The sequence below is a fragment of the Hyaena hyaena genome, unplaced genomic scaffold (assembly GCF_003009895.1).
Source record: "Hyaena hyaena isolate Hyena2069 unplaced genomic scaffold, ASM300989v1 scaffold_64, whole genome shotgun sequence".
NCBI classification, from domain to species: domain Eukaryota; kingdom Metazoa; phylum Chordata; class Mammalia; order Carnivora; family Hyaenidae; genus Hyaena; species Hyaena hyaena.
The window spans coordinates 3154372-3182035 of NW_024080698.1; the positions used below are offsets into that span (position 1 = coordinate 3154372).

Sequence of the window (27664 nt, forward strand, 5' to 3'; positions counted from 1 at the left end):
GTAATTTGTTATAGCATCCTGACTAATGTAGTAACATCAAGTTAATTTGTGATTCCAAGCAAATATTTGGTCCTGTAAGGCCATTTGAAGATATATGAAAGTTTGAGCCCAAGTAGTTCAAAAGCAACACTTTGTTTTTATACAAATGTTTTCTTTCTCATTTACTCCACCCATGGGCCTTTCACTGTGTCATCTACTGAATTATTCTCTTCTAGGATTTATGCTGTGTTTAAGATCACCGACGGATAAGGCAATTAAAGAATGGAACAAGGTCTTTCTGGATAAATAATGAAGTCACGAGTTCTGTACAATCAGTGCAAAGTGGAATCACAAAACAAAAATTTCATTAAGACCCAACTTAAATGTGTGGGACCTATTAACTCAAAATTTATCTTTTTAAGATGCTCAATTCTGAATTTAGGTTTATTTAAGAATTTACTAAGTACTATTTCTCTGAATCCACCATGTCTCCTTCCACAGGGTAGAGGGGAATTCTACATTTGTCTCCATGTGCCCTGAACTGATGCATCATCTTCCTACAAAAAGCAGTGGCTGTCTCTTGATTTCCCTATTTCTTTTCTCCTTGTTCTCTAGGTTCAAACTCTAAGTCATATTTTTGACTCTATCTACCCTACCTGTACCTGCTTCAATTAGTAGGACCTTCTGAGGATATCCAAGAACAATTCAAATGTGAAATGTTTCTTGCCTAAGTTCTTGTCTCCATTATTTCGCTCCTTCATCTACCCACTACCTCTGACTGCCTGCTTGGGGGATAAAAGATCCTTCATCCCTTTCTAGAGGAATTCAGAGTCCTACTGGGGATATCAACACATAAAGCAATATTTAAAGCACATCTGAGGCCTGTTGCAAGAGAGGTAACTTAAAATCGTTTCAAGGTAACACACGTAACACCTAGTAATGTCTGGTGGAGTCAAGAAATGGTCAGAGAGGAGATGACAATGGAATTGAGTCTTGGAAGACAGTGTAATTCTTTGAAGGTGGGGGAAGAGGAAAGGCATTCAAGACAAACAGCCAAGGCTTGGAGGTCTGAAAGCTCAAACCTTAGGATGCCTAAGCTCAAACCTTTTCTTGACACTTCTACAGATTCTGGCAAGAGTCCCTGGGTTGGCCTCAGGCACTCTACTGTCACTTCCTAATTCACCTTATATTTACTTCTGCTAGGAAAAAAAATGTTTAAGGCTCAGTTCTGATGATGTCAAGCTTCTGCTTAAAAATTTTAAATTTTCATGGACTTAAATGCATTAATTTTTTTTGATACGATCACTCTAACATGTCATTCCATCTTCTCTCTTGAAATTTCCTTCCATTCTTGTCAAACTGGGCAACTCACTACTGTTTAAAGCCATCTCAGACTTTACTGCCTCGGTGTCTATATTCAGGTTGACTCCAGGGTCCTGAATCCAAGTTTTTACCACTCATACTTTCCCTGCCAAAAGAAATTCTAAGCTAGTTCACATATACCTTTATCAATTACATGTGTATTTACCTCACAGCACTTCATTTTTTTTTTTTTCAAATAGTTTATTGTCAAATTAGTTTCCACATAACACTCAGTGCTCATCCCCACAAGTGTCCTCCTCCATGCCCATCCCCCCTCCCCCCCACATCCATCAGTCCTCAGTTTTTGTCAGCATTCAAGAGTCTCTCATGGTTTGCCTCTCTCCCTTTCCCCCACCATTTCCGCCCTTCTTCTCCCCCTTGGTCCTCCGTCAAGTTCCTCCTAATCCTCCTATACATGCAAACATATGATATTTGTCCTTCTCTGCCTGACTTATTTCGCTCAGCATAACACCCTCAAGGTCCATCCATGTTGCTACACATGGCCAGATTTCATTGTTTCTCATTGCCATGTAGTATTCCATAGTATAGATAAACCACATCTTCTTGATCCATTCATCTGTTGATGGGACACTTAGGCTCTCTCCATGTTTTAGCTATTGTGGAGAGTGCTGCTATGAACATTGGGGTACACGTGCTCCTATGCCTCAGCAATTAAAAATCAAATTTTGAAATGTATGCAGAAATACACATGGCCAGATTTCATTGTTTCTCATTGCCATGTAGTATTCCATGGTATATATAAACCACATCTTCTTGATCCATTCATCTGTTGATGGGACACTTAGGCTCTTTCCATGTTTTAGCTATTGTGGAGAGACAGCACTTCATTTTTATACCTCTTAGGGCAATCTCTACATCCTGCTTTACATTTATGAATCATGTGCCCATTTTCTATTCTTGATAGAAAACTTTTTGAGAGAAGGAACTATTTCTTATTCCTTTTTGTGTCTCCTGTGGAGCCTGGTTCAATGTCTTACCTTAAAATAAGCAATCAATAAAGAATAACTGATTTTACTGTTAGATTATAGAACACAGAGGAAAAGGCAAAGAAAACAGTTACAAAAAAATCTATAAATTAAATTTCTTACTGGAAAGGAAGGTGGAAGAACCATATGTTTTGGGAAGCAAGTCAGTGAACCCACTGCGATTACAGCCTTCACAGGAATTGTTAGAATCTGTGGAGTGAAGAAGTAGACCATAAAGAAGTGTTTAAGTCTGAGATTGATCTTGACCATTATTGCATAATTTTTGAGGATGTAAAAAACTCAATTTTTGGGGAGACTTCTATTAGCAATACCCAACTCAAAAGTAATATTAAAATTACCTACAAATACCGCTTAACTTGACCAGTGTACTCCATCAAATGCTCTGAAATACAGTAAATTTCCATGTACTGCTCGGTGACTCAATGAAAACATGGTAAATAAGACCAAACAATGGGAAAGGAACGAAGAACAGATTTTTCATAATAGGCTATTCTGCAGATTATTAACAAGGAAAGTCAAACTGTATTCCTAAAACAACATATGAAAAATTTAGCATTTTCTAGAGTTATATAGTTCTGTTTTTTTGGTATATAGCAATAAAGTAACATGAAATTAATTAAAAAATGAGTTGAACATTATAGATTTAGAATATCAACTCACACTCTATATATAACTCACAAAGATCCTTCACTAAGATTTTTTTCCCTAATTTTTATCCATACTAACAAAAACTTGTCATAGCTATGAAATGTACTTATTTGTATTACAAGTGATAAACATGAATTCTTTACTTTTGGACGTAATTAATTTGACATACTCCCAACAAATCATTTATTATGATTATGATTCTATTATTATTATTTTTATATATTATTATTATTAAATGACCAGTTCTATTTATTCTGAATTCACTTTCATTCATGTGGGGGTTACAGATAATGAAAAAAGGTTGGAGAACAGGGTAGCAACTTGTTGAATTTAGCTGTGCTCAAATTCCCAAAGAGCTGCTAAATTAAAATACTTAGGTGTGGCAGAAATATATTCATTCAAAATCCCACTGAATGCAACATGTTAAACACCACAAGGAATCTTTCACTCAATGATCGTCACTTTGCCCTTGACTTAGAATGGCTCATGTAAATATAATCATAAGAACTCAAATTAAGATGTGTCTTTAGGAATTTCCTTTTTGGAAATATTACACAGGAAGATACTAATGATTGCAGAAGAATCAGTGATTTAATTCAGGAATTTCAGTCAGGGTCTGTGCAGCGCTATAATCATAAGCAGGTTTCCAACACAGCAATTATTAAGTGTGCCGAAGCCATTTTTCTCAAGTTGTTTTTAGTTACAAGGTTTGGGTTTTATCAGAAAACTATGAGGTAATGAACAGCAATGATTTGTAAACTATTTTCAAAAGCTCAGTTTTTTCATACCTGTATGAAACAGGTAAACTGTAACTTTATCAGTAAACTTAGTTGTTTCTATGAAAACAAACAAGGACTAAATTATTCAGAAATACCTCACTGACATGAATCCCTATAATCTTACCTCATAGTCTGTGGTGATCTGTATGGCTCCATCATGAATCCCTTCCAGTTTTTTTGCAGTAAGTTTGACTCTGAACACTGCAAAATAGCCTGAGGCTAATATTACCTGTATGTAGTAGAAATGACATCATTCATTAGCCTTGCCAGCTGAAGTTTCCTATTAAAATGGTGAAGAAGGCTACTGTGATCAACTGATTTCCCAATTCTAATGTATGTCTAGTGTATGACAGTGAATTACCACACCATCTTGTATAAATATCTCAAAATAATGTCCATCCTTTGATGCTTATGGGGTATGGTCCTCGCACATCTTGTATGTACCTGCACAGACAGAGAGGGTAAGGGCTGGAACGAAGGGACACAGCTTTCCACCAATTCTTCAGCTACATTAGGGCACAGGCATAAAGTTGGTTCTCTTTCAAGTTCTGGATTTAGATCTGTCACAATAACAATCATGCCTTCAGAGCAACTGAGATTGGGTCATATGAAAACGTCAAAAATAATGGAAAGAAAGAAGAGTTAAGGAGTAAAAAATTGAAAGATGTATGGAAATCTTATCTGTTTCCTCAAGCTATTAGCTGATGTTTCTGGCATTTACTCTTCTTTTCAACTCAGGTATAGTTAACATATTGTTAACATACATTGTATCAGTTTCAGGTATACAACATAATGATTCAATATTTGTGTATATTGTGAAATGATCACAATAAATCTAGTCACCATAATTATAAATTTTTCTTGAGATGAGAACTTTTAAGATTGTCTTAACAACTTTCACATACACAATACAGTATTACTAATTATAATTACCATGGTGTACAAGACAGCTCCATGATTTTTAACTGCACGTTTGTATATTTACACCCTCTTCGCCTATTTTGCCACTTCTACTCCCTACCTGCAACAATCACCAATCTGTTCTATCTATGAGCTTGGTTTGTTTTGTTCTATTCTTTCATATTTCACATCTAAGTGAAATCATATAGTATTTATCTTTTTCTGTCCAACTTGTTTCACTTAACATAATGCTCGCAAGGTCCATCGATGTTGCTGCAAATGGCAAGATTTTATTTTATTTCTTTATGGCTAAGAAATACGTGTGTGTGTTTGCATATCAATCATATCTTCTTTATCCATTCAAAACCACTGATGGTCACTTAGGTTGTTTTCATATCTTGGCTACTGTAAATAATGCTCAATAAACATGCGTGTGCATATATCTTTCTGAATTAGTGTTTTTGTTTTCCTCAGATAAACACCCAAAAGTAGAATTACTGGATCATATGGTTGTTCTATTTGTAACTGTTTGAGGAATCTCCATACAATTTTCTATGGTGGCTGTTTGCATCAATAGATCCACACCTCCCTGACAACACTAGTAATTTCTGGTCTTTCTGACAGCCATTCTGACAGTGATAAGGTGATATCTCATTGTGGTTTTGATTTGCATTTCCTCGATGATGATGGATGTTGAGTATCTTTCTCATGTGTCTGTTGGCCATCTGGATATCTTCTTGGGAGAAATGTCTATTTAAATCCTCTGCCCATTTAAAATCGGACTGCTCACTTTTCTTGCTATTGAGTGATAGGAGTTGTTTTATATACTTTGGATATTAACTCCTTATTGGAAACATGCTTTGCAAATATCTTCTCCCATTCAGTACATTGCCCTTTCCTTTTGTTGATGGCTTCCTTTGCTACGCAGAAGCTTTTTAGTTGGATGCAGTCCCAACAGTTTATTTTTGCTTTCGCTGCCTCTGCTTTTGGAGTCAGCTCCAAAAAAAATCATCACCAAGACTGATGTCAAGGGACTTACCCCTATGTTTTCTTCTAGGGGCTTTATGGGTTCAGGTCTTAAATTTAAATCTTTCATCTGGTTTGAGTCAGTTTTCATGAGTGGTGTCCAACAGTGGTCCACTGTCATTCCTTTCACAATCTCTTCAATTGTGAGATTCCCAAAGGCAAGTAATTCAGTTTGTGAAGCTGTACTTCAGTTTTTAGTAGTTATATTTTATCTACAATTCACATTTATCTTAAAATAACAAATGTTGACACACCAAACATACTTACTTTCTCCTTTTTTAGAACCATTTACCATGCTGGCTTTGCTCAATTCTAACATTTTCATCATGACTCCTACTACCCAGATCAGAACACAGGTCTGCAGTGCACGGACTTGTTGGCAATGTGTGTTTCATAAGGAACGGGACGCTAATTTAGGTCATGGTTTCAGGTTTGGGAACCAGCTGAAAGCTTAGGCACTATGAGCTTAAAAATCACTTTGTGGAGCTGCTATTTTGAAGCTGGCAACTCACTACAACTTCCTATTTTAAGAGTTCATAACAATGATCTCATCTTTCTGTCCCTCGTTTTTAAATTTAGAGTTTCATTTAAAAGCTAATTCTAAAGCCCTAAATTGTCAAATGGGCTTTATGTTATTAAATGGACATCTCAAATTTAAATAGTATGTGTTAACATATCCTATTTATTGTTAGGAAATGATCCAGATTTCTAGAATTATTAGATTTATAATGTCTTACTAGGAAACAGAAAATTCAACCACCTGGGAACAAATATACATATGATTTAACTTTTCATTGTTGAAAGGAATACAATCAATGGCTGGCCTAATTATTATCCATTTTCAGCATTCTATTTCTATTAAAATTAAAATCTCATCTGGAATGACAAATAGTCTCATAGATGTAACTTTGTTTTAAAAAGAGGCTTTATTTTTGAATCAAATTTAATACATTATAAGTTATTAAAATATAAATAGCCATAAATTACAACTGTTCACAAATATCTGCTTATGTAGCTTGAATGCTACATAGTTGTGATTAAAATATATGTTAGCAGTTTTCCCTCTTTTCATAAATCCTCTTCCAAGTTTCTACACACAGTCATATTTACAAATTTTTACTTGCTTCATATTCAATCATAAAATCATGATTTACTTTATGTACTGGACGGTTCCCAGGTATTTGAAATTATTAATAATGTTATTACAAACGTCTCCATTCTCACAGCTTTTATGTCTTCAAATTACTTCCACAGAAAAAATTCCCAGGAGTGCTTTATATTGCCAAACTGCTCTCCAAAATAACTATTTTGGGGAATCCTGTTTAAATCAATTTTTATAGCCTATGGCATTCCATAGGCATATCTGTCAACTGTCTCTGTGCATAAGGACATTTTCTCTTTCTTTTGTAAAACTGCCACGAGAACTTCTATCCTTAGCTTAACGGATGAAATACATATGCTCCTTCTCACACAAGGTGACTCTACTAGTTCCGTTCTGAGTAGGTATAAATGCCAAGTTCTACTTTCAGTAGTGGAAAGGACTTTGACTGATATATCTGTTATCTCTTGTTTCATGCTCTTTTATGACCAAATGTACCTATTTATACAACAGAGCAGAAGTACAGGGGCAGATCTAGAAAAGGATCAAGCAGCATTTGCCTCACTGATCCTCTCTTCCAATCAGTACAGAAAACTGGCCACAGATATTCTTCGGCCAACTGAAGACACTTTCTGCCAATGTGCAGGGCTATCTCTTTGGCCAAGTAAATTCAATGAACACAGGGTTAGTTTAGAGGCTGTGGGAATTTACACTTGTGTTACAAAAAGATTATTTAAATTTTGTTATAGAACTTTTTATGACAAGATGAAACTTACTCCTTTGGGCTTCAAGTGCCCTCAATATAAAAGGAGGGGGTTGAAGTAGATTACCCATAAGAACTTTTTAATATCAAATAACAAATGTTATTATGAATCTCACAAAAAATATTAGCTGAAGTACATGTTGTAGGAATAGTTTTTTATTTGGGGTTTAGACATATATCTAAGTTTAAGGAAGCAATAAGAAAATTTACTTACTGATGACTGGTCTGATAAGGAGGATTTTTCTAATTCTGGAAGGCTTGAAATTATTGTAGTTCTATTGCCTTTTTCAGAAGCTACAAGTTCTATCGACAAACCGTCTCCTATGATATGCCAACTTTTTATGGCCAACTTAAAAAAGAGAAAGATATGAAAGTGATTATTGCAGCACTAGCATAAAATCCTTAAATGTGATTTAGAATAAAAACATTTTTTTTTACCTCAATTGGATTGCTGTTTATAATTGCAAATAAAATGTTACTTGCTTCTGTAGCACTCAATATGCCAAAATCTATGAAACGTTCCTCTATTTTAGGGGGTAATACAAAGTACTGAAAAGATATAAAAGAACTATATTAAACATACAATCACACCTACATAAAAGAATGTTATCAAGAGAAAGTAGCTATGTAAAGAAAGATATTCTGAGGTTTCCATGTTTCATGTCAATAAGCACATATAAAAAATAATTAAGCATTCTGTACAATGAAATATTTTTGAGTAATGAGAAATGAAAACATTCATAGTCTCTATGGGATAACCAATGCTTCTCTGAAGGCACATAAAAAAATAGGAAGATAAAGTACTAGGGAAGGTTAAGTGGAGCCCTAGAGGATTAGGCAAAAAGTTCTTGGTCTCAGGAAACCTCAGCATTCATGAGAGCTGCCACAAATATATAATTGTTCAAACAAAACAAATGAAGAAGTGGTGGAATAATTCTGAAAGTGTCCTCAGCTCTGAAATTCCTATTGATGTTGGCTTTTTGGAGAACTACATCTCTATATGTTCTAATTTTCTTTTTATCTTTATGTTTCTTATCAGCTTTATTTCTTAACTGAAGTTCTTTCATTGATTATCCTAAGGACAACTTAGTTTGGATTTTTTTTCCCCTCTGGCTTATTTTCTGTATTAGAAAGACCTTTATTCTTTCCTGCTATTCCCAACTGTATGTCTTTACCCCTTACTTTCATCTTTATTATTTGGCTCTTTTCTTCACCCTGCAGTTTTGATCATCTCTTCCTTAAATACTTCCCTCTTCACCTTCCTTGCAGTATTTTTTTTCCTGCTTATTATTTTCTTCTACTTAGTTTGTTTTTAGTTTCCCGAAGATTTTAACAGTTTAAAAGCAAAACCAAGAGAAAGTACAATGTGGGAAAGATCTAAGTACAAGCTGTAAGGAAAGGATTCAACTGTGACATGATAAGAGATGGCTGCAAGGAAGGGTGAAAACCAGTTCTCTGAAAAGTATTGACCGAGGAGGGATGAGACCAACTTGTAGAGCTCAGAAAAAAGCAAAATTTAAGTATGTACATGTACAAAATGATTGCTTAATAATATCTGAACACACAAAAGATGGGTAGAGTTAAAATTTTAAAGGTAGGTAACATACTTACATCTAAAAATCCTGTATATACCCGCACAGGTAAATGAAATTTAGAAGCATTGGTAATAAGTAAGATATTGTTATCTATGTGCATGGATGATGTGGATGGCATAAAAAACAGAGTAAAAATGTATCCTGATTCGTTTGGAAGAATTAAGACTGGTTTGCTGAAGTTGTGAACCTAGGAAATGAGGGGAGAGAAAAAAAACAATGGGTCAGCATCATGTAGTTGGTAGATCAGTAAAATTAAAAGTATGAGTGATCCCAGACATACTTTAAACATTGTTTTGGCTTCTTCTGGTAGCAACACATCATGAATGAGGATCGCAAAGCTGAAAGTGTTCGTAAGGTAAATAGGCCTTTCCACCGGATCAGCAGGGCTGTCGCGGATGTGAAATAATGTTGCGGCGTGATCAAATCCCAAATAACTATTTGAAAAAACATAAATCACTTTTATCTCCATGTGTTAATTTAAAATCTGAGTTCTTCTGTTGTAATAATTTTACATTTGGCATTAAGGACTATAACTGGAGAAGTATAACTATAAATATTTTAGAGATTGAGCACATGATTTAAAACAAAGCTTCGCTTCCAAATACTGACATGTAATATAAAGAATTATTCTCTATTGAATTATATGCAGTTAATTAAAATCAAGGATGTATTAATAGGAACAGTTTTAAACTACTTAAAAAAAATCATGTTCATCATTTAATTGCAACCAGCTTTGTTAAAATGAGTCCCCACCAAGTGGGATATTAAACTTGATATTATTATATCAAGTATAATCTGAAAATGAGCTATATATTTTATTGCCCATTTATAAAAAGTTGTAATTCTAGAAGACTGCTTACAAGTTTATAAAGGAATATAAATGATTTTGTTTCAAGTGACCATATACCTTAATAACAAGCCACAAGCGACTGTATGTTACAAAAGGAATTATACAAACAGCTTCAATGATTTGAATATTTAAAAATCATAGATTCATTTTTCTATTGTATTACTGAGTCATTAAGATTTCATTTAATCTCAAATCGTATCATCCTATTTACCTTTTTCTTCTAAAAAAGTAAACAGGAGATTTTTTCCTTTAATGTGGAAATTGTTCTTTTCAACAATTCCATGGAGTTTATGCGAATTTGGATACTGCTTTTGCTAGGGTCAATGAGTAGGAAAACAATTTGCTGATTAGTGAAAACTTAGAAAGGTTAAAGAGAAACTCACCCATCTAAAACTTCTGCTTGATATGGTATTTCAAGTTTAGAATAACTCTTTTCCTTTGCTTTAACAGTTATTTTCCCAGAAAACTGAGATGGTTTTTTTGCCTTTGATGCTAAAAGGAAACAAAAAATGATCTCTTCACCTTTTGCTATCAGAGTTTATACAGAGGAGGATGAGAGTGACTTGATGTAGGCTGACAAAATCTTAAAAACAAGTTGAGCTTTCAGAATGGCAAACAGATTTATAACATTTTACATCAAATTATAAGTTTTTATCCAAAAGAAGAAAATATTTTAATTTTCCTGTAATGGGATTAAACAGAAAAGAAATTAACAAGTGAACACAAGTCAGGAGGAAAAACACATTGTATCTGAGTTACTTCCCTAGAGCCGTGAGCTGTGGCTTTCCTCACACCAGGGCTTCTCAACCCGAGCACTAGTAACGTTGTAGGCCACGTTAGTTCTTCCTGGGGTGCAGGGGCCGTGCTGCGCTTTGTCGGATGTTTGGCAGCATCCGGGCCTCTGCCTGTTAGACAGCAGTAGCAGCCCCCAGATGTGACAACTGAAAATGTCTGCGGACACTACCAAATGTTCCCTGGCCTGGGAGGCAAAAGTGGCCACATGGAGAACCACTGGTTTACAGCTGTGTTAAGAAATGACATTCCTTGTACAGTCAGAGTCTTGTTATAAACACCAAGAAAGCAGCATGGTGCAAGAAGTGTCTGATCTTGTGGATTAGCCTACCCGAACCCCTTGTACAAGACTATCCCTGCCATCATACTGTCCTTTCAGATGAAGTAGGATCTTTAGATTTTGTAGCAGTTGTGAATAATTACATCTGGAATTATAGAATGAGATTCAGTTGGATCCAATCTTGGTACCCATTAGATGTTCTTTTCAAAGCAAATAAAGTATTTTATCTTTATCCCACTTAAGGTACTTCAGGAACATTTCCAGTTAGTTCTACAAATGTGTGTAATTCAAATTTAGCACAAACAATAACAACAAAAAGGGTATGACATCTAGAATGTGGTTATGTATAGATAGTGATTTCAGACTTCTAAAACCCCCTCCCCTGCCAAAATAAGAAGGGGTTCCTGGACAGCTCAGTCAGTTACACATCCAACTCTTGATTTTGGCTCAGGTCATGATTTCATGGTTCAGAGGATTGAGCCCCACCTCAATCTCTGTCTGCTCCACAATGACAGTGCAAAGCCTGCTTGGATTCTCTCTCTCTTCCATGTGTGCACACACACACTCTCTCTCTCAAAATAAATAAATAAACTTAAAAACACTCTCCCATTAAACCTCATTTCTTTCTGTTTGTTGTATGCACATTACATGTTTATTATTTTAGGAGGCCGTATACTATTCCTACTATGGATGGAGGGAATGGAAGGGGAGGTGGGAGATGGAAGGTAAAAGGATTTTCCCATGGTAATAGAAACCACTTTTAAGAAATGTATCTTTTACTTTTAAAAGATGCTTTTCCTTTATATTAAATTTTACATAATTTAAGAAATACTATTTTAGAGTCTATGATCTCAGAAGAACCAACATTACTGACATTCATTTATTTCAAGAAGGGAAATATTTCACAGGGTTGTCAATTCAGCAGCTGGAGGAGAAGAGAGTGGGAGAATTATATAGGACAACTGTTCCTGAAGCACACACCCCATTGCTTGGATTTATCAGAAGGATGGATCCTAAAAGTTCTCAGGGTCAGGAATTACTTCTGGCCATTCTCCTTGGTAAGAGAAGAGAATGTACTTACTGGTGGACAGGACTGTGGTATCCCAGCAACATAGAAGATAATTTATCAAAGATTTGGAAATAACTGTGGCATCAAAACCTTCTGCAATACTATTTCTTGATAGGTGGGTTATGAAAGTATGCCACATATTTAATCATGATTTCCTAAAAAAATTTTTTTAGCATTTTATGTATGTATGTACATACATATGTATGTAGGTATGTATGTGTGTATGTATTTAAAGTAAGCGCTATGTCCAATATGGGGCTCAAACTCATGACTTTGAGATCAAGAGTCGCATGCTCCACTGAATGAGTCAGCCAGGTGCCCCTTAATCTTGATTTCTCCAGGAGTTTTCTCTGACTGATGGATGAACACTAAAGCTTGGTACCCAGACTGTGCACTGCTCCCGATCCTTCCCAGAGCCCTTCATGTGCAAGGAGGAAGCACAGATACCCTCACAAACACTGTGCGGTCTTCCAGTATTCTGCTACACTCAGTAGGTCACAGTGATCAAATGTTCTCTGTGATGAGGATGGTAGCTGTGCAATGTGGGCTATAGGCAGAGGTGGTCTCATCATAAAGTCAAAGTGTGAGCCTCAGGGATCCTCACTTGCAAGGGCCCTTATGAGAAAAGCCCCATTTGGATTTCAGTTCTCATTAAACATAATTATATAGAGTTAAACGGCTATTAAATCACTATTTAAAAAATTTTTTGACAGCAAATTCAATAAATGTTCTAGTAAAGTGGGCAAAGCTGGATTAAAACATACTATTAAGATATGTTAAAGTCTGGGTTAACATTTCAAATATCAAAATATACAATATACACGTCTGAAATCATAGTTATCTAATTTGACAATGCTATCATAAAGGCTATTATTTTAGGTAGCAGAACTGTCTTCCTTGCTTAAAAAGCTAATAATAGGAAACTGTCACAGAGAATACTCTATTTATGTTCTCAAATTTAAACATGCTTCTGAAATTCAAATACATTATCATTCAATTACAAAAAATAATGACTTCATAATTAAGGCAAAGCTTAATAGGTATATATGTGAAAGCCCAGGTTATAAAAATTTAATCCCAATCCTAATGTATTTGGTAATACTAATTTTGGCTTATGAAGCTGTATTTTCTTTCATGAAGCAATCAAATAAGAATTTGTGATGGCTTTTAAGATAAACCAACCTAACCAGTAATATAAAATGAGACTACAAAATGGTCAGGGTTTCTATATTAAGATGTCAATATAGATGTCTTCTAGTTTATCAAAATAAGATCACCCCATTAGAGAGAGAAAGGTGAATACTTACCATCAAAACTAATACTTGCAACCTTGGTGTATTTACTTTCCGAAGCTTTTAACGTAATTGGTTTAAAGTGTACTGTTATAGCATCATTTTGTGGTGTAGGTCGAACACTCTGCAAACAGAAAAAAATGTATGTATCATTATTTTAGTCTCCTGGTTCAGTTACATTATACCGGAGAGTGTACTGGAAAAATGAAGTTTAATTTTATGTGCTCCCTTGAAACAGAATAGGCCATGGGCGCCTGGGGGCTCAGTCAGTTTAGCGTCCAACTCTTCATTTTGGCTCAGGTCATGATCTCACAGTAAAGGGATTGAACCCCATGATGGGCTCGTGCTGGGTATGGAGCCTGCTTAAGATTCCATCTCCCTCTCCCTCTGCCCTGTTGGCACACGTGTGCTCTAACAATCAATCAATAAATAGAAGAGGCCAAACTGACACAACTTCACATTAATTAATCATTAAAATATCTTCATGAAATAAAATGATGGCCAGAGGAAAAGTTTATGACTGGTGTGCGTAAAAATCTAGAGACAAACTAGTAGACATATAGTCTAGAGACATACAGTAGGTATGAATACATAAAACAGGGGAAAAAAAGATATAATGAGTACCTAATACATATATGAGAAAACGAAACATGGAGATTTCTGATAGGGTTCCTCTTAAATAATCCCACCATACCAAATGTAACATAACTGACTATATGAAAATGAAGAATGAACATGAATTTGGGAGCCAGTATCCCTCTGCCACAGTATTTTTGCAGATCCCACTTCTTCTTCTTCTTTCTTAATGTTTATTTCTTTTTGAGAGAGAGACAGAGAGACAGAGCCTGAGTGGGAGAGGGGCATAAAGAGAGGGAGACACAGAATCTGAAGCAGGCTCCAGGCTTCAAGCTGTCAGCACAGAGCACGACGCGGGGATTGAACTCACGGACCATGAGGTCACGAGCTGAGCTGAAGTCAGGCACTAACCAACTGAGCCACCCAAGTGCCCACTTCTAATGGGACTTTCTCTACCTCCTTCGGGCATGGCTGGGTAAGTGAAGCATACCACTGTTAGCAGGCAGGGCTGTACTCTCAGCTGAGGGACTGAGCAATGGACTGAAAGGCTGTGTAACTTGGAGAGGTCAGAACAGTTTAAACCTAAAAAATAAGATCTTTCTATTCAACAGCTAAATCTATAATACCAAACACCATAAAAGCTTGCACTTTTGGAGCAAGCTAGAAAAATAAATACATTTTAAGGTGCAGTTACTTTTTTATTACCCTTACTGACACAAAGCATCTTTCATTGGAAGGAAACTTAAAGATCCCTATCTCCTTCCCTGCATTACAGATGAAGAGAACCTTGCAACATGGAGTGATGTTTCAATAGCTAGGCATCAAGAGGCAGGGCTGGAAACCAGGTATCCTGACTTGGTTCAGGGCCTGGGCCCCTTGACTTGACATCCTAGTGCCTAAACATGCATTAATGAAGTCATGGTATTGTACACAAATCTTGATCAATACTCTTCCTTTAGGATTCAACTAGGGGGCGCCTAGTTCTTCCCCGTGGCTCCGTACCCACCCTTTCAGTACATCCATAAAGGTGGAAGCTGACTACAAAGGTGGAATGAAGGTTCAAGAAGCACCTGAGAGGAGTATGAAGAAAAACTGCTCCTTGTGCACTGGTCTGCGATCACAGGGAACAAAGTTGGTTATACACATAACGATTACAGATACTGCTTTTACTACCAGATGGCGAGGCGTCTCCCTCATCATTGCTGGTTAGTCTTTACTGGACCTGGAATGATGGCCCCAAGGATGGTTCTGCAGTTTTCTGAGCTGGAAATCTTAATAGTCTGAGCTCTTGGCCTCAGGCTTTCTCAGTATTTTAACTCTTTATTCTTTCTTCTCATTTGCTTCTGAATCTCTAACGGGGGCTGCAAATAGGATTTGTTTATACTGATATATTTATTATCAATATGCATGCTATAGTAGCAATCATTTAAAATACAAATCTCTTCATCCCTTGAAGGGTGTGAGATTTTTAACAACAAAAGAAAGCAGTGACATAAACTACAAAACAGGAAGGTTTCATATATTATACAACTACACTAATACTTCTTCCAAAGGAAAGGAAAGCAGTACAGAAGTATACATGACAATCCCATATGATGAATTTATGCAACAAAAAGATATTAACTATTTAACCAGAAGTGTCAGTTTGAGTAAGCTGCTCATCTACTCTGGGCCTTATTTTTCCTGCCTGTAAACCACTAGGGGATTACAGAAGGTATTTTCTAAGATTCTATCTATTTACAAAATTTGGTGATTCTATTAATTTTGTTCTTTTTTCAAATTGGCACTTTTATCTTGATGTCAAGATTTGTTAGATGATTACATAAAGCTTTGTAGTTTGCAGAGGATTTCCACATGCTCTACTGAACGTGACAGAGTAGGAATGGACTCTGGACCATTTTCAAACATGCTTAAAGACTGCAAGTAGCAGTTCATTAGTAACAACCATGACACTTTTTGAGGACTATTAGCCTATAAAACACCATACCAGAAATAGCTAAATAATAGCATTAAAACACAGTCACTGTAAATAGTAAGAGCTTAGAATACTTGATGAAAAATGTTTTTCTCACATGCAACATGTTACTTTAAGATTTTCTTTACCAGAGAAAAAAGTTTTTAACTGTTTTTATTTTTATTTTTTAAAGTTTATTTATTTTTGAGAGAGAGTGCAAGCAGGGGAGGGACAGAGACAGAGAAGGAGACACAAAATCCAAAGAACGCTCCAGGCTCTGAGCTATCAGCACAGAGCCCATTGCAGAGCTCGAACTCATGAACTGTGAGATCATGACCTGAACCAAAGTCAGATGCTTAACCAACTGAGCCACACAGGTGCCCCTAGAGGAAAACTTTTATATTCAGTATTATTAACTGTCTCCTTCTCCCCCTTTCTCTTTATTGCACCAATAGTAAGCAAAAATTCACTTTTTTAATGTTTATTTTTGAGAGGGAGAGAGAGCGAGAGAGCAAGCGCACGTGCACACATGAGTTGGAGAGGGGCAGAGAGAGAGAGAGAGATGAGGACAGAGGATCCAAAGTGGACCCTGTGCTGACAACAGCCAGCCTGATGCGGGACTCAAACTCATGAACTGTGAGATCATGACCTGAGCTGAAGATGGATGCTCAACCGAGTCACCCAGGTGCCCCAACCGACTCAGGTTTTATACAAATAATCTGAACTGTTCACTTATTATTAAAAAAAAAACTCAACAAAATGGAAAAATCCATTTTCCAAGGAATCAAAAACAAAGCAAGACAAACAAAACATTTAAGTAGTGGCTCTTTCTTGGTTTTTTTTTCTTTTTCATTCTGGTGGCATTAAATGAAAAATAATACATAATCATTAACTTGTGTTAAGCATATTTACACTAACAATCTGTTTTAGAATCGGTCACTAACTGTTGCGTACTAAAGATAATGGAGAAGTAGAAAAAATATGGCAAGATTCCCAGGAAAGGCAGCTTGCACATGTTCTAAATACAGTCCTAGCCTTTTCTCACGATATTCAACTAATGCTCAGTAAGTCTTAAGTGAGATTCAAAGACCCAGGACTAAAACTATTTAGAAAAACATCTGAACAAGCAAGGAAAATAACCTTTCAGTATGTAACAACTGTATTTCTAACAATGGGAACACAAAATTCACTAAAGCTCATATCAAGTTCACACTGGTAAATTTAAAGTATATCTATGATTCTTGTTCATCAAAATTAGTAAGGAAATTTCATGCAAATGTTCCTCTTAAGATATCTCAGGCAAATTTATTCCATCACATACTGCACTAATGTTTTTTAAGTGTTGAGGAAAACCATATTCTCAAAGTTGCATTAGAGACAATCCAAGTCAGGCAGGCTTAAAGCTGACTATCTTGTCCATTAACAGGTGAGAACCTTTTATTTTCAGATGTTTGTCTCAGGAGTTCCAGATCTAGAAAGATGAATAGACTCTGAATTCCTTGAAGGGCAATTAAAAACAAAACAAAAAAATCCTTCTAGCTTCTGGCAATGCCTAGCTCATCCTAAAGATACTATGTATTTGTGAAATGGATGGAGGTAGGACATTTGTAAAAATGTGTCAGTCTCTAAGTCTGTCATATTATGCAGCAAAATACAGGAAAAAAACCTTAGGAATCTCTCTTAAAACTCAGTTTCCATGGTAGATGGGCTGGTTTCCTGGCTGATTAGGTAAGAAATCTAAGCCTACATTACCTCTCAAGTGGACCACTGCAACAGACTCGTAGCTTTCTGCAGTGAATTCTCCACGAACGAGCGACAACACATAAGTCAGATGATGTCTCTCCCTTGCTTAAAATTATGCAATTTGCTGTTGCACTTATAATAAAATGTAAACACTGCCCAGAGCCAGGATTGACTCTCTGGCCCTCCCTTTACGTTCAGCCTTCCTTTATTTCCGACATTCAAAGCTGTTCCTGCCTCAGGCCTTTGCACTTGCTATTCCCTTTGATGGGAACCCTTGTCAGCCAGCTTTTCTTATGGGTGCCAACTTCTTACTCTTCAATTATTACCTCAAATGTCAGCTCTTCAGGGACAACCCTGTCTAAACCATCTCCCTCCCTCACTTAACTTCTACTCTGTTTCCTTCTTTGTTAGAACTTGGTTTGATTTACAATTTTGTTGCATACCTGTGTGTCATCAGTCTCCCAGCTAAAAAGTGAGCTCAATAGGGGCAGGAACCTTGGCGGTCTGATTTACTGCTATGTCCTCACTACTTAGTACAGAAGCTGGCATATAGTTGACACCCATTAAATGGATGAATGAACTGAGGAAGTAAGAAAAAAACTACCAAAAATACTGGCAGAGTATAGGCTCTGGATATTAGGAAAAATACAAACAAAGATAGCTACAGATGCAGATATACAGACATATTTAGATTAATAATTTTTTTGTAGAAATACTGAATATGAAATTAAAATGATATATTTGTAAAGACTTGATGGTGTCATTATATACAATATACTTTCAAGTAACTTTTGAGTTTTTATGGTTGAAGAAGTTGCTTTAAAAAAAAAATCCGATTCATTTTCCTTATTTGGAAAACTAGAACCTGTGTACCTTATAGGACTGTTGTATTAAGTAAGGTAATCCATGTAAAGAATTTAGCATAGGTGCCTAACCCATAGTAACAACAAAAATGTTCACTTGCAATGTATCCTAAAACTGCCTTTTTAATTGTTACAATTGAATACAATAGTATTTTTTCATTCATTTTTTTTAAAATAATTTTTTAAATGTTTATTTTTGAGAGAAAGAGAGAGAGAGACAGAATGTGAGTGGGAGAAGAGCAGAGAGAGGGAGACACAGAATCCAAAACAAGCTCCAGGCTGTCAGCACAGAACCCTACGTGGGGCTTGATCTCATGAACCATGAGATCATAACCTGATCTGAAATCAAGAGTCGGACACTTAACCGACCGAGCCACCCAGGTGCCTCTCATTCATATTCTTCAGATTGATAATTTCACTTCTGAAGAAAACGTTTATTATAAAAGACATTTGTTTTGGTCCATTCATTGTATGTAAAAAATTAGATAAGGTTGCTTGGGCTAAGTAGAGGTACCTTTCCATCAAATCTCAGAATCCTCACATTTGAGGAAGTGACTGCAGGCCTGAAGTCTGCCCAACATGAAACGCTCATTAACGACGCTGCTCTGTGCAATGGCATCCTACAGATAGAAGAAACCACTCATGGGCAAATAGCAGGGAGAACACACAAAAATAAAAATCATCTGACATCTCAAACTGAGGCAACAGCAGGGTGATCCATCAGCAACAGCCAGGGTCTGCCCTACAGGCAAATGAACTGCTGTCCACAGCAGCTAGAGGGGGATGTCCGAATGTGCCACGAGGAGGCTGTGCTACCAGATGCCTTCTCAGTGGAGAAAGCACTTGAGCTATGGAGAGAAAAAGGACTGGGAGGAGCAGTGCATACATGACCATGTGCTTGCTCTACGTGGCCAGCTGGGCTAAAGAAGAAATCAGTATCAAAAAGTTCAAGGAAGATAAAAGTAGGCTGGAGCCAAAGCAATCTGAAATATCCAGCAGAAGGAATTACACTCTGTTATGGAGGAAGCACTGATAAATTAACCTAGAGACTTTTGAACAAAAACAATCACAATTCTGGGTGTAAAAAAGTTTTAAAATGTGAACATAGAGCAGCGATAAGGAGGTCTTCGCACTTCACTGACTGGTAAAACCTAAAATGTTTGTGTATGTGTTTATGGTTGGGGAGGGAAGTCTAACAGAGGTTTTCTAAGTTTTCAGTTTGCAAATGTGAGGATGATGGTAGTGGGGGAACAAAGGGGAGTCTTCTACTATCTACTACCTTTATTCATTAAATAAAGTATGTTTTAATGGCAAAGAAAAAATAGAGAAAATTAACAAAACCAAACATTAGTTCTTTGGAAGGATCAACAAAATTGACAAACCTTTAGCCTGACTGACCCGAAACACTTTTCAAATATAGATGAGATTAACTGACTAAAATTAAGAATGATAAATGGGATGTTATTATCTACTTACTTCACAGGGAAAAAAGTTATTAGAAGGGAACACTATGAAAGGGGGGTATGTCATCCAATTAGAATACGGAGATGCAATGAAAACACTCCTAGAAAAATCATAAACCACTGAAACCGACCAACAAGAAATAGAAAATCTGAATAGGCCTAAAGAGACTGAATTCTAAAACCTCCCACAAATAAAAGCGCAGGTTCAGTGGACTTCATTGGTGAATTCTACCAAACATTTAAAGAGTTAACACCAATCCTTCACAAACTCTTCCCCAAAATAGGAGAGAATACTTTCCAACTCATTCTATTGGGAAACCACAACAGTCGCAAAATAGCGATCTACTACCTTTATAAAATAACTGATATTATAACATCAAACAAAGAAAACAAGTACACCATTGCAGAACAGTCCTTGTCTAGAAAGGGTGTTTGCATTAACATACATGCACTCATATTTTTAGAAACATTTATACTGTTCTTATTTTGCTCACTTTTCTATAGATTTGTTAAAGTTTCAATATAAAGAGCCAAAACCAATCACTAACTCCTCAATATAGTAACAATCACCATTATGTATTTTTTGAAAAGTACAATTAATTACTGCTATCAATAGGAATTAAAAAGAAATTATACACAGAAACATTCACTGTAATATTTTCTTATGTAAATGGTCACTACTGGAGAACAGGCTGACAATGTCATTCCACAGGGACTTGATGACAATCTTTCAAAAACTGATTTAAAAGTCACTAACTCAAAAAATGAATATATTTTTTGAAAGCAAGCATATAAAAATACATACACTAAGGGACCTCGGTTGCTACCGAAAAAGAGAAATAACAACAAACAAGGGACGTAAAGCTGCTGCTCACTGCTTTTGTGTTTTGTTTCAGTGGTATCAGGGTGGCCTGTCCCCTGTCATCTGCAGTGGGGACCCAACCCTTGAGGGACCCTGAAGAGAATGGGCACGAATCACAGCAGACCCAGGCAACTGCATCGCAGGTCACTCTCAGCCTGCCAAAAGCGGACAGGCAGGAACCCCACTGCGTCGTGGGGAAGCGCTCTACAAGACCCATTTCCCCAGTGCGTTTACCTAGCAGGAAGAAACACTAGGTCAGATAGCAGGGAACCGCCCAGAATACGATCCCACTCATGAACACAGTCATTACACATTAAAATATGGTTACCCCATCTCGCTCCCTCATTTAGGGTTTGTAAACTCTCCTCTCTTTGGTCTACTCTACCAGATGACAATGAACTTTGGGTTTGGCCCTGGATGGACAAAGGTCCCTTAAGTCTCATGCCCCTTTGATCTATCTCTTTTTATCAGAGTTCTCTGAATTTAGGCTTCTGAATCAGCACGTTATAATAAAAATGGACTGCTTTCTTTTCCCATTATTCCCTATGTATATATCTTGCGACTTCACCAGGAGGTGAGGTTGTGGGCCAAAGCAAAATTCGGATAGGTCTCTTTCCTATTTTTCCCTAAAATTGTGTACTGGCTCCTCAATTCCACTGTAGAGCATAAAAGTCACTTGTTCTTTTTTTTTTTTTTTAATTTTTTAAATGTTTATTTATTTTTGAGAGAGCGAGCGAGCGAGCGAGCAGGGGAGAGGCAGACAGAGAGACACACACACAATCCGAAGCAGGCTCCAGGCTCTCAGCTTGTCAGCCCAGAGCCCGACATGGGGCTCGAACCCACGAACTGGGAGATCATGACCCAAGCCGAAGTCGGAGGCTTAACCCACTGAGCCACCCAGGTGCCCCTAAAAGTCACTTGTTCTATGTGCATGTGTGAGGGGAAGAGATGACCCGAGTTTACAGTCTATTTAGTATGCTATAGTAGCTGCCAGGTGGAAGGAGTACCTTTGACAAAAGTTAACAGCATTCTAACGTTACCTACCATATCTCTTTGCTTTATAATTTCTCTTCCCAATTCAAATGAACCTTTTTTTCCTTTTCACTTACCCATACCCTAGGTCTAACAACCAAACCTGATGGAATCCTTATAACCTGTTTCTCTTCGCACATGGCATACATCCTGGGATTTATCAGAATCCACAAGCCTCTTATCTGATTCTGCCTCAACAAGAACCTCAGGAACTTTGGTTCAGACTTAGCTTGGGGAAGATGGCCTACTTTCCTTCTCATCCTTGAAATTTGGTGGCTAGAGGCAGAACAGGTTTCTCACATCACGCTTAACAACTAAAGTGTCATTAGGCCATCACAGAACAGAATCCTTTAGAGGAAGAGTTTAATTAGTTTTAAGGTGGTCATAAGTTTAAAAACAAAGAATATATAAATTAGGAGAGAATAAATAAAAACTTACTGTTATTGGTACATCTTTTGTTCCTGAATTTAATAAATGAAGGTTTAAAACTTTTGGTAGATCTGTTAAAATTGAAGAGAAGAAATATTTCTTTAACAGGTGTGCTTTACAGCAAACTAAGATTTTTACCTTATGAGATATCAGAATGAATCTATTCTAGAATGTGAAAAAGAACCATAATCATGTTAATAAAAAGAATGTGATCCCACCTAACTCATAAGTAGCAATGACCTTACTCACAAGGACTCTGTATTGTAAGAACAGGCCCCTCCTAAACAATCAGACCAAAAAACAGACCAAAACATAAATTTTTAGTGAAATTAGACATTATTACTAATCTCTTAGTTTTCTAGGAAAGCACAAGGGAGCAAATTAATAATGTGCAATGTTAAATTATCAACGTGAAAAATCTAAGTTTCAAAAAGGGGTCTTCAATCCCCAACAACCAAATTCTAATTACATATGGCCTACAGAAATCTCAAGTTACAAGTATTTCTACTTTTTTCCTTAATAAATTCTTTAACTTGATCATTTTCAATTTTAGAATTTGAAGTTTTTCTTTGACCATCTGGGACAAAATGTAACATTACATTATTATAATGTAACTGAGTAACATTTCTAAATAAAAATACAGAAGTAAAGCTTACCCTCCCCCCCCTTTTTTCTACTATTAAAAAACAGGAGTAAGCATAACTGAGTAGGTGAGAAATTGATTTAAAAACTCAGAAGCTACTGTTTGCCTCAATCTTCCCTTACGTTATCTTATGATCCCGCTTTTCCACCTGGTAAGCAATAGTAACTCTCAGAAGAATGAGATCTTAACCTGTGAGGGCTCGAAGTTCCCCAAAGAAGGCTTCTATAATAAGATCATGCAACCCACTGACAGGTGACTTCAAAGCTGAGCTACAAAGGAGTTGAAAGTAGAGCCACTCAGCACTTGAACAGAGGCTTTTTTTTTTTTAAGACTTATAAAAACACTGTCTCCCCCCGCCCCTCCTTTTTATGTTTACCTTGTGTTCGTAGTGTACCAAAATCTAACATTTCGGTTGAGGAATAAATTCCAGGGGCTTGGAAAAGAGAAAAGTAAACCATTAGGTTTTACTCTGCCCAAAGTTAAGATGTACTGAAAACAAAACAAATGCATTTATAGTTCCTCTGGTTTTGTACTAACCTGTTGTAACTTCTACCTCCACAGGAAGGATGATAAATTCTGTGCTGTCTGAAGCATTTGTCTTTATTCTGATGAAGGCTGTGTGATTATCTGCTTCCCTGGATGAAAAACTGGCTCTCATCACTCCCTTGGTTTCATAAGGAGGAATTTCCTGACAAGTTAACAGACCATAATGTAGCACAGCTTTTGTGATGTTGCAAAAGCCACCACAGTTTATTGAAGAAGACAGTACTGGTTAGAAGATGCATTATTATTTTATATACCTACTAAGAAGAAAAAAACCCATACTGCCATTTAAACGGATATATTCCATGGATTGTAACACATACCCCAATTGTGAAGAACATTAAAATGTGAGAGAAGCCCATCTTAGAACTGATGAAGCATGGTATGTAAAACTGAGCCAAGTGAAAGAAATAAAATTTTCAGTTGCAAAATTATCATTAAAAGATAGAATTAATCTACAAAACCAGTTATCTTTTAGTGTGATGCTTGGGCATATAATTCAGTATTAAAATTCTCTACCAAATAGAGATGTCAGCATTGGAGGGAAATGATCTTCTAGAAATCTACAGGGATCTCTTTAAATAATAACCAAGAGAGCTTGGACTCTGTCTCTCCTTTCATTTAAAACCTAACACCACAAAGCTTCCCAGGCAAATCCACAGTTTACCAACTGCTCTCAGTAAGGCTCTTAGCAAGGACAATGGCAAAAACGTTTAGGCCTGTAATGAGAGAAAACTCACAAATACACTAGAGGAAAGATTGGGAAAAAATTTTTTTTTGAGATGTAATTCTTTTCCTGGTTTTATAACAATCTGACTTCCTTGGGACCACCAGAATTTCTCTGTACATACCTTCTGGCATATTTAAGGAAATCCTTGTGTTTTAGAGTTTATTATTTGTCTCACTTACCTCTATTCTCTTAACTTTTTAGCCTCAAAGTAGGAAAGAAGTGATTGGAACCCTCCTGGGGCCACAAGAGATGCACCATCCACTTCCCCATCTCTAGGGAGCTGACTTGGTCTCTGGGCTTTTCTTAAGTACACAATGGGCTGAGGGTGAGGTCAAGGCCAAATGACTTTTTTTTTTTTTTTTTTTTTTTTTTACTCTAGGTTTGTAGGAATAAGAATAACTTTATCTTTTTTTGTAGCCACTGGGATTATTAAAACATGATGCCATCTCTGCTACCATTCATTACAGTTCTTAACTAAGTAGAAATCTGAATTCTCCTATGTTTATTAGATACCAATTACATTTCACAGTAAATTCTTAGTTCTTCTATGTAGAATTATAATACAAACTAATAGTTTATAGTTAATGCTCTGAAGCATTGTTTTATATACTACTTCTCCCAAAGGCTTTTCAAACAGTAATATAATTTCAAGATAAAACATTTCTGTGAAAGAATATAAATGAACTATCCATTACATATTCCTATCTGCCAGTGTGTTTCTATATCTGGGGAGTTAACCAAATCCTGACAAATTTGTTTCTAATTATTCAATTGAACATCTTAAAAATGTCCCTTCTGCATTCCTTCCTTGGTTGAGACTGGTCAGAAGACAGAACAAGAGGCTATGTATGTTTAACAGAGCAATTAATAAGTAAAATTGATCTTCAGAACTCATTCACAGCGGTGAAGTCCGTTTTCTTCAGTTATGGATGAGCAATGATCAGAGTGCCCTCGGTGTAAGAGCTGTGTTTACTGTACCTTTCCCCTCTTTGGATTAAAGCTTGGTAGACAATACCAAGTTAAAGAAAAACTCTCCTAATGCAGGAAACTTTACAAGTAAGGTAGTTGCTACAGATTCATTGATTAATATTTGCCCGTGTTCTCTAAGAAAAAGGGTTCTCTAAGCACTGACACAAACTAGTGTTAAATATTCAATAATATTAAAGGTGGATGTAGATCATCTAAGAATTTAAAATTTCTATGTCATCATGAGGGCTTGACTCTGTTCTCTCTAAAAATGTCATCTCTATCAGCAGTAAATCTGCATGTTCAATTCTCTACCTCAAACATATAATGGATACTTCCCATTGGTTTTTTGTTTTAAATCTTAGTAAAAAGCACCTTATAAATTATTAGATTCAGAGTCAACTTTACCAGTATAATTCTGTGGAAGAATAGAATAGAAATCTCTTCCTTTCTACACAGTGGGTTAAAGCTCTCACCAATTTTGTTCACTGCTCTTTCCAAAAATTACTTACACTTTTCTCTCCCTATATCATCCAATTTCAAGTATATCTGATGTAAATTTAATATTAAGATATAATTAAAGGAGAGTCGCCCACATTTATTCACGTGATAGGAAGGAAGTTAAACTATTTTCTGGTGTATTTAAGAAAAGTAATTGAGAGAGAAATATGCCAGCACTCACCCACAGTTTTCTGGTGCCTCCTTGTTGACCTGTTGGGAGTTCTAGGTGAAGATCTCCTCCGCTAGAGTACATTTCTACAACCTGTGGTGAAAGAGCACATGACAGTTAAGCTCAAAATCATATTCTCAATAAAGTGATTTGTGGTTATATTGAAGTCTGACGCCCTATGTCTTAGAAATATTTAAAAACATTTATAGATATAAAAGTAGAATAAGTCTCATGTCTTCTCACTGGAGTCAGTATTTCAGATGTGTAAGCAATGGTGATTTTTTAAAAATTATTTTTAATGTTTTATTTTTTTTGAGAGAGAGAGAGACAGTGTGAGCACGAGAGGATCAGAGAGAGAGGGAGACACAGAATCTGAAACAGGCTCCAGACTCTGAGCTAGCTGTTAGAACAGAGCCCGATGTGGGGCTCAAACCCACAAACCGTGAGATCATGACCTGAGCTGAAGTCGGACACTTAACCGACTAAGCCACACAGGTGCCCTGATTTTTTTTTAACATTTATTTTTGAGAGATAGAGAGACACAGTGCAAGTGGGGAGGGGCAGAGAGAGAGAGAGAGAGAGAGAGAGAGAGAGGAAGCAGGCTCCAGGCTCAGAGCTGTCAGCACAGAGCCCAATGTGGGGCTCAAACTCATTAACTGTGAGATCATGACCTGAGCCGAAGTTGGATGCTTAACCAGCTGAGCCACCCAGGTCCTCCAATGGTAATTATTTTTAATTAAAACAAGGCAAGTTTCCAATATTAAACTTAAAAACAGTATAGTTATTTCAGACACTGGACTAAAGAAAATCTATCCATAGAACACTTTTTATTTCCAAAGGAAAAATAGTTTATGGAAATTATCAAGCTTTAGAAATACAAATTTTGTATTTCTTATAGTAACACAAATGCTGCTGCTTCTTCTTTTTTTAATATTTACTCTTACGAGAGGGAGAAATAGCATGAGTGGGGAAAGGGCAGAGAGAGAGGGAGACACAGAATCCAAAGCAGACTCCAAGCTGTCAGCACAGAGCCTGATATGGGGGCTGGAACTCACGAGCTATGAGATCATGACCTGAGCTGAAGTCGGATGCTTAACCGACTGAGCCACTCAGGTGCCCCACACAAATCCTTCTTTATTCACACATTTATAACAAGCTTTAGCAGCAGATCCAAAAACTACTATAATTGTGAAATAGTGAAGAATGGTTATTCTGAGAAACATTTTTAAAGCAATATCTGGTTTCTCTTGGTGGCAAAATCATAGGAACCATTAATAATACCTCTGTGGCTTATATCTGTACTCATGATTTTTTTTTTTTTTTTTTTTTTTTCAAATAGTTCATTGTCAAATTAGTTTCCACATAACACCCAGTGCTCATCCCCACGTGTACTCATGATTTTTAAAAGCCATTTTGCCGAGGTGTAACTGACATACAATAAACGACACATATTTCAAGTGTCACAACTTGGTATTTATCACAACTTGATAAATTCTGACATACATATACAGGCATGAAGCAACTACTGCAATGAAGACATTAAATATGCCCATTATCTCCAAATTTTCTTCATGCCCCTTGCAAATCTACTTGTCTCTCTCTGTCCCCCTACACCCTTAGGCAACCAATGAGCTGTGCTTGGCCACTCTAGATTAATTTGTATTTTCTAAAGCTTTATATAAATGGAATCATACAGTATGTACTCTTGTGTCTGGCTGCTTTTACTCAGTGTAATTATTTTGAGATTCT

At 36.5% G+C, this 27664-nt stretch overlaps 1 protein-coding gene across 1 annotated transcript in view; it reads right to left on the bottom strand.

The window, feature by feature from the left end:
• The window catches only part of TMEM131 (transmembrane protein 131), a 237732-nt gene that overhangs the window by 49945 nt on the left and 160123 nt on the right, over positions 1-27664 (bottom strand). The window contains exons 8-19 of the mRNA XM_039232398.1: positions 25928-26008; positions 23544-23694; positions 23383-23439; positions 22373-22434; positions 13457-13565; positions 10392-10500; positions 9439-9592; positions 9175-9345; positions 8002-8112; positions 7778-7912; positions 3900-4004; positions 2451-2537 (exon numbers count right to left, since the gene is read on the bottom strand). Of these exons, the coding sequence (XP_039088329.1) occupies positions 2451-2537; positions 3900-4004; positions 7778-7912; positions 8002-8112; positions 9175-9345; positions 9439-9592; positions 10392-10500; positions 13457-13565; positions 22373-22434; positions 23383-23439; positions 23544-23694; positions 25928-26008 (1332 nt within the window). The remainder of the gene's footprint in view (positions 1-2450; positions 2538-3899; positions 4005-7777; positions 7913-8001; positions 8113-9174; positions 9346-9438; positions 9593-10391; positions 10501-13456; positions 13566-22372; positions 22435-23382; positions 23440-23543; positions 23695-25927; positions 26009-27664) is intronic.